This window comes from Semicossyphus pulcher, unplaced genomic scaffold (assembly GCF_022749685.1).
Source record: "Semicossyphus pulcher isolate SPU_LCO1_2020_fin unplaced genomic scaffold, fSemPul1.0.p SCAF_16, whole genome shotgun sequence".
In the NCBI taxonomy this organism is placed as follows: domain Eukaryota; kingdom Metazoa; phylum Chordata; class Actinopteri; order Labriformes; family Labridae; genus Semicossyphus; species Semicossyphus pulcher.
In genome coordinates, this window is record NW_027211670.1 from 12,251,925 (window position 1) to 12,270,953 (window position 19,029).

Below are 19,029 nucleotides of genomic sequence, written 5' to 3' on the forward strand. Positions count from 1 at the left end.
TGATGTAGTAGACATGCAAACTACAGGAACAAGACTACACAAACACACACACTGAAAGTGGACAACAATAAGCAAGCCTTGAGCTCTCACACCACCAGCTCAATGCTGACTTTATTGCACCCGTTTTCTCTATGAAATTATTATTTCACTTTCAGTGGCCATGCAAACCCACAGAACAAGTGTACTGTGTATATGCAGTGTAGAGATCGGTATGGGTGTGCCTGTCAAAATCGCCAAATGACTTTAGGCTACAGTGAGGTGTGCTTTCAAATATGCTCTGTCATCTCCATTGGTTAATGCGGCTTTTAATTAGTTTAATTAGCTTAGTTTTATGCAATAACTCAATGACATTGTGATTCAATTACCAAACAGAAAACAGTGTAAGGGTCACATGCATCTCTACGTGGGTCACTCACTGATGCAGGGGGCCACAGGTGAGCGACTCTGCTGGTAGCCCTTGGCGCAGCGGTTGCAGGTGATGCCAGTGACACCGTCCTTGCAGGGGCATTGGCCTGTGGTCTGGTTGCACGTCTTGCCTGCTGCGCCCACAGGGTGGCAGTCACAGGCTGGGGTGGGGTCGAGGGTTGGGGACAGGTGTGAGGGAGGTGGGGGTGTGATATAGGGTAGAGGAGAGAGAGAAAATATATTAGACACCAAAATGGGACACAAGACACAAACCTATTCCTCAGATAAGATGTAGGGTATTAGCTTAAAGCTTGTAAGCTTCTGTTTTTGCCAGGAAATATAGATTATCTGTTCGTGTGGAAGGCAGATTAATGAATTGTATGAACATAGAAGACAGCAGATGACAAATAAGATTGGGGGATACATGTAGGACATTACTGTCAGTAGACCCAGAAAAGCGCACAGTGCCCTCCTATAGATGCTGTATGCAATCTGGTGCCTGCCTCGTGACACATGCTCTGCTGTTTCTTCACTTCCCGAAAGTTCAGTCGATGCCCAGCAAATGCCAACAGTAACAAGCAATGCTCCGGTCACCTCGCTTTGGCAAAGCTTTTATGACTTTTGCTGGTTCTAGGCAATTTATTCAAGCCCTCTTAAGCAACATGAGACTTTTTCTGGTTTAAAGAGCTGTTAAATACAAGAGCTGGCGTGTTGTTGCAAAGCCTTCTGAGAGAGTTTTACAAGATCTGAGAGAGGATGACAGGGAGAGGGTGAAGCAACGTATCAGCGAGTGAGAAGTCAAGGAGAAGATTGGAGAGAGAAAGAGGGGAGCGAGAGTCACAGTGCTGCTTGGGTACAAACCAAACAGAGCCTTTGCTGGGCTCACCAGCATAAACAACAATGAATCTAACCAAACTGCGGCTTCAAATACACAAAACAGACATTTGTTCTTTAAGTAACAAACACATACTTAACATTTCACAGCTGTCCAGCCAAACAAACACGTCAGTGACATAAAAAAAACAACTGTAAGACTTTTAAATCTTCTTGCGCAGGGGTGGGACTGATCGGCTGTACTTAAAACAGATTAGAGAGAGTTCTAGTACAGAAAAGGATCTTTTCCTATCTCATCTACTTTCAAGAAGCCAAATATTCAACAACCATGAAATCCAGAGTGAGCATTCGGCTTTTCCTATTTTCTGTTATTCTGTGTCAAACAGGCGCAGGCTAGTGCAGTATTACTAAAGCAAACTTAGAGTGACTTGACTGTAACACGATAGCTGTCATTGCCCAAGATTATCAAGAAAAGACAAGAAAGGCCAAAATGACACTTTGGGGAAAAACCCTGTAACCCAACAGTTTGTTACAGGGCTTGCCAGAGAAAGGCAGCTGCTAACATGCCACGGTTCCTTCCCACCACTTGACGGAACTGTGAATGTGTTTATTTGCACCGGACATTTTTTAGTCCTTACAACAGAGGGGAGCCTGAGGACCCTACCACCTGTTGACTGGGCAAAGGGAGGGTTTTAAATGGCTGAAACTGACCCAAGAGTGATCGTGTGTGTCTGGCGGCAGGGTGGGGAAGGGATTAACTGCAGCTCAGATCTTCAGAAACACGTTTGCTTTTTCCGGCAAGGCCGACCGTTCCACAGGTGTCAAAGTGGCTGCACTCTGTTTGAAGCCGAGACGTAAATCTGGTGCTTCAGCGTCCGTGCAAAATCCCCACCATTTGAGTCACGCAGGCCCAACCAGGAAACTCAAGCTTTGAGGACGCTTTGTAAGCGTTTCTGACCAACCTAGATCAAATACACATCTGCATATGGCAGGGTTAGAAGCAGGAGTTAGGTCAGGGTCAATTTTAAAAAGGGTTTCTGGACTATTTGCTGCTCTGCGCCAACCTGGACTGCGTTTCCCAAGAACCATTTGAGAATCTATGGCATTACCAGAGTGTGTCCCATCAAAAAATGCAAATGAAACCCGACCGACACAGATATACGAAGGATTTTGTCATCTGCATAAATGAGCATTTTGCCTGTTGAAGGATGCAACCCAAGCACACGAGGGATAAACCCCCAGTTACTTGATCAGTCTGATACAAGTCTGGAGTCGGTCTGTCATGCCTGCCGAGGCATGTGGCCATTGTTTCCTGGCTGATCACAAGGACAAGCTATCAACTCAATCTGGTCAGTATGAACAAGATGTGAGTTATGTAAAAAGAATCAGGCTGTTAAGACATCAGTGTTTACTGCCAATGTTCACGTTGTTCAGTAAACAACCGGCGACTGCCAGATCTGAGTGGCTTGTAAGCGGTAGGATGGGGACAGGGGTGGTGGTGTCAATCTCCACCCCCAGCTCTCCTCCTTCGACTGCTTTTCTGAAGTTTTATGTGCAGGGGCTCGGGCCAGTTAAGAAGCAGTAAAAACGTCCTCAGAGGTTGATGACTTTTCAAGCCTTTGCGCCTTCAGACTTGACAGGCACTGTGTTGGGATTTGTAGTCCTTTGACAGGCGTTTGCTCACTTTAACTGATTTGTGTTGCTCTTTGCAGAAGTGAGTGTGCATATGGGCTAAAGTACTTACGAGGACTGCTTTTTGTCTGCAGTTATTGGTGATTATTTGGAGAGGGTAATGTATTTTGTGCCTTTAGTTGAAAAAATGTTTTAACCGTAACTTATGTTCTGCCTTTTCTAACCCTAGGGGTGTAATGGATTAATGGACCATTGGCAACAGACAGGATTTTGCCCACTGTTTAGCATAACAGACTTGGACGCATTAGTCTTGTCTTGTGCCCTTTACATTCAGCTTTGACGTCCAGCCTCCGCCTTTGCTTGTATTGCTAATTAGCTTCTAAACTGTGCTACAAAAGTGAAAATGGCTTCCCAAATAACGAGAGCAGAGGATGTTATGGATGAGGATGCATTTTACAGTGTTGTGGTTGACTCGGATATTGAGCAATATTTTTTCAAGCATAGGGCAACAGATTATATGGCCAGAGAGAATTTCAGCAGAGCGTGGCAGAGGCTTGAACTGCCCTCATACAATGCATCCTGGTACATGTAGGCTCTGTACTCTGAGTCGGTATAACATTTTACACCAGATATTTGTATGTATAAATAGTTGAACGGCGAGAATTCAATTAAATAATTTGTACAAATTAATCTCCAAAATTATTAGATCATCTGCACTAATTATTTGAGATTAGCCAGATTTAGCTTTTAAAATTATACCACTATGTTGAATCTGATAAGCTTAAGATGGCAATGGACAGCTCCACTCTTATCATGTTCACAGGTATTAGCTAAACTTACTCGCATTGATCAGGTTTTCATGCTGCTTTAGGCCAGTGCTATTCTACTAACCAACTCACTTTTCTAATCAGATTGTGTAATACTTTTTCCGTTAGTGTTCTCTGACAGCAGATATCCTCATTCCCTGTTTCAGAAAGATATTTGAAACATACGGCCAATGTGGTTGGCCAGTGTTGCTTCACGTGGACTCTCGTGGACTACGGCCTTATTTTTAATATCTTTAATCAATGTTCTTTGTTGTCAAAGGATAACAGCTGTACAGCTTGGATTCCCATAAAAACTTTGTATTCTTGAAGACCTGCAGCCAGGCCATGTGGTAATTGCCATGTTTCTTTTATTTTGCAGACTGTTTTAGTGCTTGTGACACCGTAGAGGCCTCCTTCAGAGGTTGTGCATTTGAACTGGAGAGCTGGAGATTCACTTTGCATTGGGAAACTTCATACTTCACGAGGACGACAGTGTACGTTTTGTGTATGTTGGAGGTAAGTGATGGTGGTGATGGAGGCAGGAGAAAGGTGGTTACTCCTCCTCATATACTCCTCAGATTGTGTATAAACAGCCGTCCACAGAGCTGGCTGTCTTATTAGAAACAGACATGGCCTATTTGTCCACTCAGAGAGCCTGCGCTGGCCCAAGCCCTCCCCACTCCTGTCTCGCCTTTAGAAAACACCTGTATTTTATTGTTGTAACTCCATTTCAGACATGACACACAACCCCCCTGCCTTAGCCATACCACACTTGTGACCTCTATGTTGACCCTGACACATGGAGCAGAACAAAACTCGGATATAAGAATAAGAGAAAGACACAGGCTTTAAAGGCTTGTAGTTAGTCATGGAAAGAAAAACCAGAAGTCGGGGAGGAAGAGGAGATGGTGGTTACAAACGATCATGGGAGATAGAGAAGTTGGAGAAGAAAAACAGTGAGCAAAGGCTGAGGCGAAGGAAGATGACGGCTCCTGGAAGGCTGTGGAATTGCTCTGATCAATCACAGAGCCAGCCGCTCAGCGGAGGTTTTTCGGACGTTAACTTTCATTTCCGTCACATCTGGGGCCTTTTGTGAGGGAGCGGGATAAACTGTTTACCACCTGATCTTTAGGCTTTGATAAGGACAAATTGCAGAATCAGGGGCCTTGCTTGTGTGTGTGTGAGCATCATACTCTCAGGTATTGCAGGAAATGGAAGATGAGGGAACAATTTGCACATGAGGACCCACGTCTCGGGACTGATCTACTGTCAGGATTCGACAGATATCTTTCCTCCAGTGTTTTGGTGCAGTAACAGTTCAGATGACTTAACTTTTAAGGTATGTGACCGAGTCGCTGTGGAGTGTGTGCCATTATATGATGAATTGCTCAGCGCAACTAATATCGTGCCATTTCTAACCTCCTGGTGTTCAGTTACAACTTGGGTCGGCGGCAGAGGGAAAACTGAGCGGAAGCCAGTGGGAGATTCTCGCCATGAAATTTCAACCAAAAGATCTTCACGGCTATGAGCACTGGCAGCTCGCAGCGATGTTTTATAATGTTCTGGAAGTGATTCTTTACCTTCAGTTGGAGCAGCAGAACAAGAAACACTCCCTATCTGCTATTGATTTGAATATTATCCTGAGCAACAAGAACAGGAAACTGGTGTTATGTTTGCTGTGAGTCCAGCGAGAGGTGAGAAACGCTTCCAGCATAGTATCAGGCTGAAGAATATTCACTTCATATGTGAAACAATAAAGGGGTTTAATACATTTTTCCTTGAGAAATGCCTTGGACAAGTGATAATATTATGTGGTGTGTGGTATGGGGAAACATGTGGCGGGCCAGCCAGAAAACCTTCTGGCTTAGTAATAATCCATCTCTCTCTGCGATGTTATGGCAAGACATGCTGATGTTTTTTATTGAAAGTAACCATGACCGTGCATGTTTTCAATCATAATTTATGAGTGTGAGTATTAGTAGGGTTTGAGTATCTCAATCAGCTTTGTTTGAACATTTTGTAAACACTGAGGGGAAATGAAAAGTCAAACTAACCTTAAAGTCATAATCCATGACATTTTCAGACAAACAAATGTTAATATTGATACTCTACTGCTGATTGATATAATAGGACATTATACTTGTAAACATAGTGGTTTGTAATGCTTTACTGGTACTACACACCAACATTTATACATAGACATGACCTAGAGACCCTTAAACCTTACTTACAGAAAATGCAAGAAAAAATAGATTATAGTTGCTAAAAGCAACTATTGCATACAAGTTAGGGCTGCACAATTATTTTGATCAATATTGAGATCCAGATTATTTTCACATCTTTCACTTTTAAATAAACAGAGCGACTCTTTTAGTCCCATTTTGTGCTGCATCCTGGCTCATGTACTAAATTAGCATCAAACTAACACTTAAAATTAGGTTCTTTACCTGAATTTGGCGCATCGTTAGTAATTTCACTGAGTCTTTGGGGGTTGGGTGGATAGGGTGTTAGGCTGTACAGTGTTGCTGTGATGGATGTCTGACTTGATGCTGGACAGGGACGGGGAGTAGCGACGTAATTCCTCTTGGCCTTCATACACTCTTCATACTGCACTTTGTGGTGTTTTTTCAGGTGGTTGAAAAAGTTAGTTGTGTTGCTTTGCAGCGTAGACACGGGTTTGCATTTAATTTTTTTTGCTTGACCTCACTTGCCTTAAACATTACATACTTCCAAACAACCGATGACGAGCCGTTTCGGGGACCAGTGTTTGGGTTTTGACTTGCTCTCTTCCTGTTTTAGTCTAACACCAAGTACCGTTTAAAACGCCACTGAGCGTTAGTGGCCTATATGACATGTTTGCACAAACAACACTTCAAAGACGTAACCGAAAAGTACACTTTTAGCTCGTGATGAAAAACAACAGGGGCATTTACGAGGACAGCTCTCTTCCTATTTTCAACAGCCGCTGTAACTGCGACGACCACAGACGCATTCAGCTCAAAGTCGCCAGTTAAAATGGTCACTCATTGAACCAAAACACCGGCCTCTGTTTAATCTTCTGCTGTTAAGGGCCGTTGCAAAGTAAGTGCTCATGACATGACATGCCAGCTCCCCTAAAAGTGAAGCCAAAACCTCTCGATCGCCTGCTGGGGGAGTGGCTGTTAGTTTAGGGAGTGCTTGATTTGATGTGCAGAAGAGTTTTCTACGTGCAGAGCACACATTTTAAACATCAATATTGCCGTCAATCATCTTCATTTAATTTTGGGAAGCCAAAATCATGATCGGGATTAATATTCGATTAATTGTGCAGCCCTAATACAGGTGTATAAATAGTGCACTCTACAACTTCACTTTTTTTGGGATACTTACCCTTGCAGGCTCGTCGGTGAGTGATGGATCGGGCCATGTCTCTGTAAAAGCCCTCCTTGCAGTAATGGCAGTGGCGGCCTGCAGTGTTGTGGCGGCAGTTCATGCAGACCCCTCCGCTCTTCCTCCCCGACAGCTTGTACAACTCCATGTTGAATCGACAGCGACGGGCATGGAGGTTGCAGTTGCACGCTGCAGAGGCAAGTGGAAAGTTAACAATGTCAGTCGTGTGGTTGCATAAGTAATGTCAAAGTTTACATTTTATTCACAGTATTTGTCCGTGTTGAGATTAAATGTAAGTCAGAGGGACGAAATGTTCACATGGACTGTACACTGCAGTAAAACATATGCTTACTTCCATGTATAGCACCAGAGAGTCAGGAGATTTTCCAGTAAGGCAGTAGTGAGTGTTTTATAATCTACACTGCGGCTCTGTGCTTGGCTGCTATTCCAGAACTCATCAATCAAAAGTGATATTTGCAGAGCTCATTTTCTCCATTTCATAATTAATGAATCCGGCTTCTCTCAGCCCCATTAGTTATTAATCACTGGAAAGAGGGACATTTATTTCATGAATCACTGATGAGTAAAGACTCCAAAGATCTATTAAAAGCGAGAGCGATTCACATAAAGGAATGGGCTCGGGCTAGCTGTCTTCTAAATGAGGCGAGCCGCGATATATGGGACATGTGAAGTGAGGTTATATCTCCTCACAGACTCTCCCAGTTCCACTTGAAATCCAGCTGATTCCTTAATGTCTCCTCCCCTCACAAGTCTTTCCATTGATTCCTCCATATTACACCACATTCACCGGCTCCGACACAACTCTGTCCGCTCTCTACATGTGGGGTTTGCATTTGAAGAAGCCTAATAACAAACCTGCCCTTCGTGTTTGTGTAAGATTGAGTTTGATCCAGACCCTCTGCTGGTTAAATCAGAGTCAGACCAAGGACCTGAAGACTTGGCCGCGGCTTCAAAGACGACTGCTGCAGAGCTTAGTTCCAGTTCAAAGTTACCAGCGGATAAATTGAAATCGGGTAAACAACAGCAGAGTTGTTTGACCGAAAACATCAACAGTTATGGAAAAGGTGGATTATTAGGGGATCACAATAGAAGGTGATATTAATTAACTTTAATCCATCGGCAGCGTGTTTGAAAAATACACTAACAAAGGGTGTTTACAACAGGATAAGACACAACAATGGAGAATAAGTGAAGACAGCATGGCTGAGGGACTATGTGTGTGTGGCTTTGCGTGCAGCACATCGAAAGATCAGTAGGAAGCTGACTATGTTGATTGAGACGTTTATATGCTAACTACTTTTGGAACGTTTTCTTTTCTGTCTCAGTCATGTGCTCGGTGTGTGTGAGAGCATGTGCAACAGTTTAAGGAGCCTGCATACTGCGTGGGATCTGCTTGTCAGAAGGACGAATAGCTTTGGAAGCTTCTGGATGTTTCCGATCTCTAGCCCTTTTTGTTTTTCATTCTTGACGATGCCATTTTTTGGGAAAAACGTCCTGCAAACTGGTTGTGGCCCATACAGCACTCAAATTTCTAGTGGCGATAAACAGTTGACATGCCATTATTTTCTATTGAGCGTTTTTTTTGCTTGCCTGTATTTAGACATTGCAACAATTTGGATACAGGTTTATTTGTACTTGTCTGCCTGGTATAATGACTAGCCAGGCTCTGCCCAAAGGTAAAAACTAATCCACCCTCAAGCACCTCTTAAGCTCATTAATTGACAAATTACATTACATTGTTTTTTTAATCTACATAACCAAAGTGTAAAAAAAACAAGCTCATTATTTGCAGGACTATTTCTTTGGAAAAGGATTACACTTTCCTAAGTCTCTAGGAAGCGACTGTGCTTGTAAAGTCTTGAACATGGAGTCATTATCACTGCAATTTGTCATTATTACGCTTAGGACTTTTTAAAGATTGATGCTTAGCTAAGCTAACCAGTGCCTTCATATTTACCTAAAACCACTGAGTGGTATGGATTTTGTCACCAAACATTTATTTATTAGAATGAACAAGTGCCATAAAATTTGGTGTATAATACCCATTTAAAAGTGGACTGCGACCAATGCAGAGAGAACTATTTTGTGTTAGGGTATTTTACCCAGATGATGGCGCTATTACCTCGCTAAAGTTTACAGACAGTCACAGACATGCGGCGTCATGATCGGCAGTGCAGCTGCCATCATCACAACAATCAACGTTACCGTAGGCTGAGCTCAACTACCGCTACAACTACAGCTAGCAGGATTACAAACTCAACATGGCGAAAATAATGGAAGGCTATGATAATAGAAAAAGTAAAATAAATTTAAAAAGTGTTTTTTCTCTGGTATTCCCCCAAAGACAGACTGCGTCTTAGATTCCAGATTTTACGGTAAGTCTCTCAAGATGTCAAATTATGTTTTTTACATTGGTACTGGAATACTCGTGTTGTTGGTATTGTATTGGTTGGACATTCATATACTTTTATTTTGATGTACTTTTTAAGAGTGATGAGAGAAAGTTTTTCTAGTAGTTATCATAAGTTCCTTTCCTCACCATCAGTCGCTGACAGATGCGCTGCTGCTTCACTCAAGGTCAGTCCTGCAGTAACACTGAGCTCAATGATCTGTACTATGTTGGATGAGCTCTTTGCACTTGATCATAAATGACTGCTAATGACAGTTGAGCGGAATCACTTGAATACATATGCAAAGTAATAGAGCAGTGAACGATATGCGTCTCCATCCGCACTGAGACGGAAGCCTGGCACCAGGTTGGGAAAGAGGCCCAGTTTTCCCTGGTTGCAGACCCTGGAAAAAAGGGGGAGCACAGCACATTCCCAGACTGTTTCCCAATTCCATCTGGTTATTATGCGGCCCAATTTGTATGGAATTCTTCTGTTAATGAGATGCTGTTTTATGTATGAATTCATATTAAGGAGGAGTATTTGTGTGGAGACACTCCTGGATGCTTTTGTGTGCTCTCACTCGCTGGTTAGCCAAGATGAGGATTGACCTTTGACGCCAGAGAAAGAAAAGAAGGCAGTGCTTAGATGGCATGGAAAAGTAAGGCATCTTAAGTGATGGTGTCCTTGTTTTAAATGAAAAAATTACTAAAAATTGGTGACATATTGACTATATTATCTCTGTGCATGCGTGCCTTTTCTTGCGGTTGTCTCTAGCGTGTGTGCACGTGAACAACCAAACAGCCTGTCTAACTTCCTCTAAAGGAGAATGTGACAAAGAACACACCAGCTTCGGTGAGTGTCTGAGCTGCCGGGGAGGGGAGAGCGAGGTGGGGGACTGTGATTATGATCAAGCGTCTCAAACACACACACAGCTGTGAGCACTTGTGTCCATTAACACCTTGTAGCAGAACATGAAAGCGATGGATCGCATTTTCTCCCTTGCTGAAGTACCAAACGGCCCTCTTATGGCATCTTCTCCACTTACAGCTGTGCAATAAGATCAGCCAACAAAGTCTGAAGTCGGAGAGGATATGTTCAAGTGTGGAGAATGTAAAGAAAGCTCCAGAGTTTAACCATTAAATGATTTAGCATGTGTAGCAGTGCTTCCTGTGATAGCTTCAACAACAGCTAGACTTCTTGTGACAGACAGAGAATTAGTGTCTGTCAGAGTTCTTCATTTAGTATCTTCTTATAAAAGAAAAAACATATTAAAGTAGATCTAAGAAGAAAGATAAATCATCAAAAAGCTTATAAAAAGGTATCAAATAGGTGTTTTATGTGTATCCGTGTGTGTTTTCTATGGTGAACACGCTGTGTGCAGTTAACTTCAACTCGTAGCCGCAGCTGCCCAAGGATCCTGGAATGTTTATGGGTTTGTTTTGAAGTGCCTGCGCACACTCTTACACACACAGGCTGACACCCTGCCTCCCCCCACCCACCGCAGCACCCTCCAGCCACCCAAATTAGGCTCAGCGGGGATAACTGAACACTGTTGAAGGCCATTTTTCAATTCATTAACACATCAAAGCCTCACTGGGGCTAAGAAAAAAACACTCACTAATTCTTATCTGTCGGAGGAATAAAACAGGAGTTCTGTGGGTGGTGAAGAGTGAGCAAAGAAAAGGTGATCCTCCAGCGAACGCTGCTCCTTTATGGGTCAGTGGCCAATTCAAGGATGCGTAAATGTGGTTCCTTGTGTTGTCGTGGAAATCCGACAACAAACACAAGCTAGAGGCCTGGCAAATGCTAAGACAAAATTGAATGAAGGGATGGAGGGAAACGAGTAAGAAACCCCTTGGAAAATGTTACAATAGTTGCACCATGAACACGGCCAAATGCTCACATTGCTGAAATAACTGCTCAAGTTAATCTCTTGTTTTTATCCGATCACGTATCACCCATACGCACATATCTCGTTGATTTATCATCTAGTTTGGGGTTACAAGTACAGAGAAAAGGGTATGAGTATTTCAGGTAAGGTAGATTGACAGGAGATCACTTCTTCCATTCCAGGTTCCCTAACAGGTGCATCAACAAGTACATGTGCCCTGAACAAGCTCACACACTGGCCTGTCAAGTGTTCTATGACAAATTGGCCCGTAAAGACCGCGCTCAACAAATAAAATGCGAGTGTGTTTGTGGAGTGCACCTCCTCTCTGTTCTCCTCCATATGTCAGGGATAAATCTAACCTCGTTTTTCCTTCAGCTCGACCAAAGCCAAGCCGGTAAGCACAGCCAATTGATTTTGGATGCCTGTGCAAAACCCAAATCCCATGGCTAAAATTGGTCCTTGAAAATTGGAGTGCCGCTCTCCCACCACCATCTCTTCCCTCTTGGTCCAGGCTGCAGTCCAGACCTGCTGCAGCCCCCCTTAGGTGCCCTCCCTGCTTGGCCAGGCAGGCTCTGCTATATGGTCTCCTGCCATCATGTGTGTGTGTGTGTCTGTGTCTGTATGTTTGGGCTGAGTTCCGCCTGGCTGCTCCAGCCACCTGCTCAGGGCATCGGGGGTAACACCCGGTTAATTAGCTCCTCATTACAGCCAAGGAAGTGTATGCAGTGTGGACAAACATACCCAAAACACCCCCAACCACCAGAGACACTGTTTCAAGAGAAAGTAATCGCTAACAAAATGATCAGGATCAAGTGAGACAAACGTGAGACTTAAAAAGATGTAAACACTTGTTGGTCTGTAGTCTCTCTGCTGTGTGCATAACGTAGAGCCTGCTTGAGCCAAGCTTGTACCTCTTGGTAACAAAGCCACTTTAGCCCCTTGCTCTTTCCCTCTCTTCCACACAGACATATCTCACTTCTGGCTCTGACACCACATCTCAGCCCTCCCCTCCCTCAAATGGTTTCTGTGGTTAGCCTCACGTCGTGGGCTTAAGAGCCGGCTCTTGGGAGCCCTTTTGAGCTAAGAGTTCCCTTAATTCCTCTCTAACCCCTCCCCCTCTATCCTACTCGCTCACTCTCTCCTTTTATTTTCATGAGACCCCATCTTAAATATGCTCACTGCTTGCCTCGCCCTTGTTTTTGCTTGTTTCCTTTCCCAACCCTTGCATCCTTTCCTCCATCTCCCCTTTCTCTCTCTGGATGGCATCAGTCAGGGAGAGATTTTAACGAGATTAGGCTGGCGGGTTGCCAGGTTGGGGGGCCTGGTGTCAGTGGAGAGTTGAGTCCTTAGCTCTGTTCCCTCTCTCTGGTCCACTTCACTTCCCCACATCTAAACATTGTTATCTCTGTCCCGCCTTTGCCTTCACTCTGTGTCTGTCTCGGTTGCTCTTTTTTTTCCACAGACAATATCCTGCGGTCGTGATCACAAGGGCAGAAGTAGACGACTGTTTCGCAATCAAATCATCATGGCGACCAAGGTAAAAGCAGATTTACTTTTGACTCTTGGCATACACGACCATGAGGTCCAACCTGGGTAATGCATTGATGCCGAGGCTGGTTTAGAAATAGGAAGTGACAGATGGAACATGCCGTGTAAATTCACCATTGTGGCCAGAGACGACAGTAGAAATATCTTAAGTTTCATTTTTTGTGTGACCCTGGCTTGTATGCAAAATGGATGATTATAAAAGATCCAGAGCTGTGCAGTAAAACCAGAGGTCCAATGTTAAACCAAGAAAGGAAATACTTAGATAAGCGGGTGATGTCTGAAAAACCTTGATAGAATCCTAAACGACCAACATGCACTTTTCAATCTGAAACTTTTTTACTTTGTTACAATGTTACAACTTCATTCAGCTTTTGTCCAAAGCAACGTACATCTGAGAGTTAATACAACACAAGCAACGATCAAGACAAGAGGAACAAAGTCAGTAAGTGCCAACAAACAGCTTCAAGTGCGATCGGACACTGGTGCCAACAGGCAGCGCACAGGGCGTTTTTTTCTTATATCATCATCAACAACATCAATAATAAAATGAAAGAGCTGGGTCTTTAGCTTCTTCTTAGAGGTGGAAAGGGACTCTGCGGACCAATGGAGTTTGGTAACTCATTCCATCACCAGGGGACTACACACTAGAGGAGTCTAGTCAGCGACTTAGGGCCCTGTTGTGATGGGAGTACCAGGCGCCTTTCATTGGCAGAGCGCAGTGGGCGGGAGGGAGTGTAGACCTGGATGAGGGCGTTCAGGTCGGCAGGAGCTGTTTTTTCTTGCTGTTTTGTAGGCAAGAAACAGGGTTTAGAATTTGATGCGAGCGAAAACTGGGAGCCAGTGGAGTGACGTGCTGTTTTGCGTTGATTGAAGACCAGTTGAGCTGCTGCGTTCTGGATCATCTGCAGATGTTTGAATGTGCATGCAGGAAGGCCTGCCAGGAGGGAGCTGCAGTAATCAATGTGTGATATCACAAGAGCCTGTTTTTATTTTGCTTTTAATATTTAGGCGAAATTCTTAAGCCTGTTTGCCATTTTGTAGCTTTTTTTTTTAGATTATTTTTTGGCATTTGCTTTTATTGTGTAGGACTGTAAAGATAAACAGGAAATATCAGTAAAGAAAGCCGGAGTGACCAAAGGGCCGGAGTTGAAGGACTCAGCCTCTGTGTATGGGGTATATGGGGTACCAACTGAATTAAAAAAACGGCCTCAATCGTAGTTTACAAAATTAGTATTTGTCCAACTCATTTCGTTTGATAGCTTAGGAGGGAATATCCTGCAAGAAATACTGAAGCTTTTCTTGTTTGTTGTAGCTGCTTTCTTTAATATGCCTACTGTTGTCTGATAACAGTTTGTCACAGTTTCTTTTTGTAAACTTGTGATGTACAACTAACATAATATTTGTAACTCTAACAGTTCAATGGCTGCGCCTTTTAGACTGCCTTGAGTTGTGATGTTAAACCTTTTTATGGAGAAGCAGAACTGGGCTGGCCGCTGCCAGTGAAATCCATAAGGATATGATACTAGAGTAAAAGATTTGTTTACACTACTCACACCAGACTTGTCTTTTCATATACAGTGACAGACAACATCTATTTCATATGCACGACTGGATACAAAGACACATACACATGATTTAAAACACAGTGACAGCTACTTATCAGTTAAAGAGCCTGCGGCAACCACAGTCAGGCAGAAAACCGCAGTTAAAGGGAGCAAAGCGATTGTCATGCACTCATAACAAACAGACATATATTCTCTCTTAACAGACTCTGAATCTCGCTGCCACCAGCAACACCGGCTTGCAGCCAAAAACCACATATTTTTTCAGGCAACAGAGGCGTGCAACAGCAGAAAAAGAGGAAAACTGTTAGCAAAACACAAAGATTTCAAAAAGAGAGAAAAAAAAAGGCTGAGTTTAGCAAAAATAATGAAAGAAGAGGTTACAGACAGGAAAACGTCCAGGCAGAGAGTTAATCTTTGACAAGACTCAGTTACACAAGGATAGAGAGGAAGAGAGTGCCGGCGGTGACGGGCACCCCGGGATGTGATTGCTACCATCTGTGTGGGAGAATCGATGGGGGCCGGGAGAGAAGGGTGGGCACACTGCAGCTCCACCAGTTTGCTTTGGCACAAGGATAAAACGCTCATTGGACTACTAGATTACATGTGGCTCTCATACACATGCACAAATGCAAGGAGATGCACACACACACATTTGGCCCCAGGCAGCCGAACAGCATTTCCTAAGGATCCAGAGTTTTAACCCAGCTGACATTGACTCTGTTATTTGACACTGCGCTGTCTTTAACATTTGTTTCACCATGTTCCCTGCTTGCCAGGAGCCTTTATGGGTGGCTTCGTAAAATGAGAACAGCATCAATCCTTTGTGGGTAGGCCAAAGACCAAAGTTGCCTTACTGACCGAGGTAATAAAGGCAAAGAGCAAGGCTGCAGTACAATCCAATCAAGCTGACCAAACCTTGTTGTCTCAACCAGATAAAGAAAACTCTTGTTGCTTCATGACCTTCAAACACGCACACAAACAACACTAAAACAATACTCTCACACCCCATGTTTGTTGGCCTCGCTGTGCCGTAGCCCCTGCGTCTCACGCCAACAACCCCAGAGGCATCATTTCATTGGGCTGTTGATTTAAGAACAACATTCCTCTGCTGTGTAATTATTGGAAAGTACAGGAGGTTTCTTTTTCAAAATCACTTTCTTTCTCTCAGCAGCCCCCCCTTCAACACACACAAACATCCCCTGCTCATTTGTGTGTCGCCCTGTAAGTAATTGAAGTGTTGGTTCCCCGTTAGCCCCAAGCGTCAGGCGGCAGAGGTGGGAGGAGTGGGAGGGTCTTTAAGTCAATTAGCAAAAGCAGGAACATGGCACATACATGCAGTAATGTCAAAGCAGCTCTGGCTTTTTTCATCCGTATACCGGTCTATATTTGGAATCTCACAGAGCTTCATATCGTGTTGCCCTCTCGAGACAGACAGCTAGTTTTCAGCTGACCAGAGGACATCATTTCTCAGGGTTTAATGTTTGAATTCAATCTAGTGAGGTTAACTTTGTTCAACCAAAGAGCAAACAGCATTGTGCTGCAAAAACAAAAGCACAAATTTACAAATTGTGCCATCATTTCATGTGTGGTGTGTTTAAAAAAGTTGGTCATCTCCCAATCACTGAGACTAACAACTGCCCTCCTGAATCTGCTCTACGACTGGAACATGGGCCTGACCTCTGCTTGCACTTGCAAGGAGATGTGAAGGGGGGGGGAGGACTGGTGTGAAAGGATGGAGCCCTATTTTGTAATTCTAATCGGCTTAAAACAACCATCTGCCACTTGTCGGTAGGAAAAATGAAGACAGAGAGAATGAAAAGTTTGTGCTTCTGTGGTCAGAGTTTCTACAGCTCCATACAGATGGGAGGCCTTATTCTGAGCCTTGTTTCTGAGCTTGTGTTCCTGGCTGGCCCCTTCTCGGGCACATACATTCACACACATTCACCACGGCTACATCACACTGCAAGCCCTAAGAATCCCATCTGTCAAATACCCCTTCATGTTTAAGCCATTGGTTTTCCCAAAAGACAGGCCGAGCACGCCAAAATATTCACAAGCCCCCACAAAACGTTTGAGCTAGCTTGTGAAGTCTTGGAACGTCAATACCTCCCTCCGTTCTTCCGCTGTAAAATTTACATTTTTTAATGCAACTGCACCTTCATTAGTGTGGCAGACATGGTCTCATAACATTTATTATATAACAAGTCATAGCTTTTTTAGATGGTATAACTAATTTGTAGGAATTTCCTTCAGGTGATAACATGGACTGGTGTACTTTTTAGGTTGATTCAATTTTATCGGAAACTCCTTCTTGTGCTACAAGAGTAAGACCATACCACTCTTTCCCCACTGGAGTCAATATGTCAAAATTTACCATTATAAATATTAAGCACCACACCCAAACGCTGCAGCAGAGCAGGAACACCCAGCTCTGCTACCAACCGCATTTCTGGCAAATCAGTTCAAATGGCAAGTGGCCTTCATGTGACCTCTGCATTTAATGCTATGAATGCATACCACTGTGCTTGGCAAACTCTGGGAACAGACCTGGCTTGGCTGGCCCATTAGGGATGGATGGTGTCTGGCCCTGGGCTCGCAGCCTCCCAGAGCAGTACTCGGGACATCCTGCAGGCCGAGTTGAAAAAGGAAAAGGAAGGGCTGGAGAATCAAACAGCTCGGTGCTGCAGCCAAACAGACATGGCCAAGAGTAGAGAGATCCAACAACACCATAAATTATCATCTACTCAGCATGTCACATTGTCGTTGACTCTACAAGAGGCCTCTTAATCGTATACGGTGACTTGGCTGACTCTATTATGGCACGATATACCGTCTCACATTTGAAGTCTGCATAAAGTATTTGCATTACTGAATTGACCATGCCAACAGAAAAGCCAATACTCAATCACAACCAGTAACTAAATAGCTCTTTTCAATCTGTTTCCTCGTTCTGTCCTGTGGCTCAAACTCTCGGCAGATAAATCACAACTTTTTCCATCATGTCCCCCTTTATACAAACAGACACGCTCCGTTACGAGGCTGCCCTCTCTGACTACTAGAGCAGGGATTTGTAAACCGATGTCTCAAGGCAGGATTTCATAGAGAGGGAGGCGGCGGCAGATGGGCGTGTGTGCGCATGGCTTGTGTTTGGAGACGCTACATGAGCTTGCCAAGAGTGCAGAGAGTAATCTTGGTGCGGTGCATATCAACGCTTAGAAAGACGAGCAAATGATCAAACCAGCCTGTTAGGGACAATGTTCCTGTGATGCAGGGTAAGGATTTAGAGCTCATGGAAATTTGTCTTGAACTAGTAAAAGTGCATCTCATTAAGCACTCAAAAATCTCAGTCAATCTCCTCTCCTTGGCTACACACACAACACTGACACATGACAACTAGGGTACTCCCTAAAGTTGTTTGAAGCGTAACCGTTACCAATTCAAACCCAGTGTAAGAAAGGCTTGGAGAACCTTAATTTCAAATACTTCAAATGCTTACTCTTTTGAACACAAGACACTAAATTACATAATTAAAGGCCAGTGTGGATTCTGGTTTCCAGAGTCATAAAATCAAGGCTGCTAAATGCTAAGTCAAAACCTGCCAACATAAAACCATCCCAACAATAATGTTTGTGTGGTGAAATCCACCAGGCTCATCATTTCTTTAGGACTGACAGACTGAGAGGTGGAGTGTGAAGCTGCTATTGATTTGGCTCTACATCTGCCCACTCTGAATTCCTCATTACCCGCAAGCCATCTCCCCATCAACTTAACCTTGTCACCACCTCACAAAGGATCATGACCTCAGCCCGGCCCCCTCAGACTCTACATCCAACCAAAACACCCAGAGGGCCTCATGAAGGCTCTGGTGACACCTAAGGGACTCCTTGGCTCTGCAACTTGCCACTCTTACACACTTTCCCAGTCTAAATACTAACACCTCGCTGCCACAGTGGCGTGCCTCAGGGCTTGCGCTTCAGCCCGTCGCCATTTGGGCACTGTGTCAGAAAGAAAAGCAAATCAACAAGGGGTGGGAGAATTTTAAGAATGGTCTTTAATATACACTGGAGAGGATTTTTAAGCCTCTCCTGCTGCTTTGAGGATATCCTGGAACAATTTCTACCGGAATAAGCTGTAAAAAAGGCTCTTGGAACATGAAATTAGGGACATCTGGGACTGACATTTGGCGTGTCCGGATGTGTGATCAGGTATAGCGTGCAACTTGCAATAGGCTTTAACTGCTGTGTATCAACACTGGGATTAGGTCATCAGAGTTGGCCAGTGTAGCCGCGCTGTTTAGTCCAGGAATCGTGGATGGAAGTGACATATCAATCCCGCTGAGAAGCGATCTACGGGAAGCGGGTGTAACATTTCGGAAACAGCTACGGGACATTTGAAAAAGGGTGTGTGTGAAAGTATGATCAAGAACACACTGAGGGATTTACAGGATATTGTTTTAGACGGGGCTAGGTGTATATATGTGTGTATGCTTGTATAAGCTGAGTAAGTGAGGGTGTCAAGGACAGATGAGAAGCCAAAGTAAGGTAGTGTTGGCTTGGCAGGTTTAGGCG

The 19,029-nt window shown here is 43.9% G+C and overlaps 1 protein-coding gene across 1 annotated transcript in view; it reads right to left on the minus strand.

Annotated features, from left to right (window-relative positions):
• ntn2 (netrin 2) overlaps positions 1 to 19,029 on the minus strand; it is a 41,846-nt gene that overhangs the window by 9,680 nt on the left and 13,137 nt on the right. The window contains exons 3-4 of the mRNA XM_069665062.1: positions 7,047 to 7,235; positions 417 to 566 (exon numbers count right to left, since the gene is read on the minus strand). Coding sequence (XP_069521163.1) covers positions 417 to 566; positions 7,047 to 7,235 — 339 coding nt within the window. The remainder of the gene's footprint in view (positions 1 to 416; positions 567 to 7,046; positions 7,236 to 19,029) is intronic.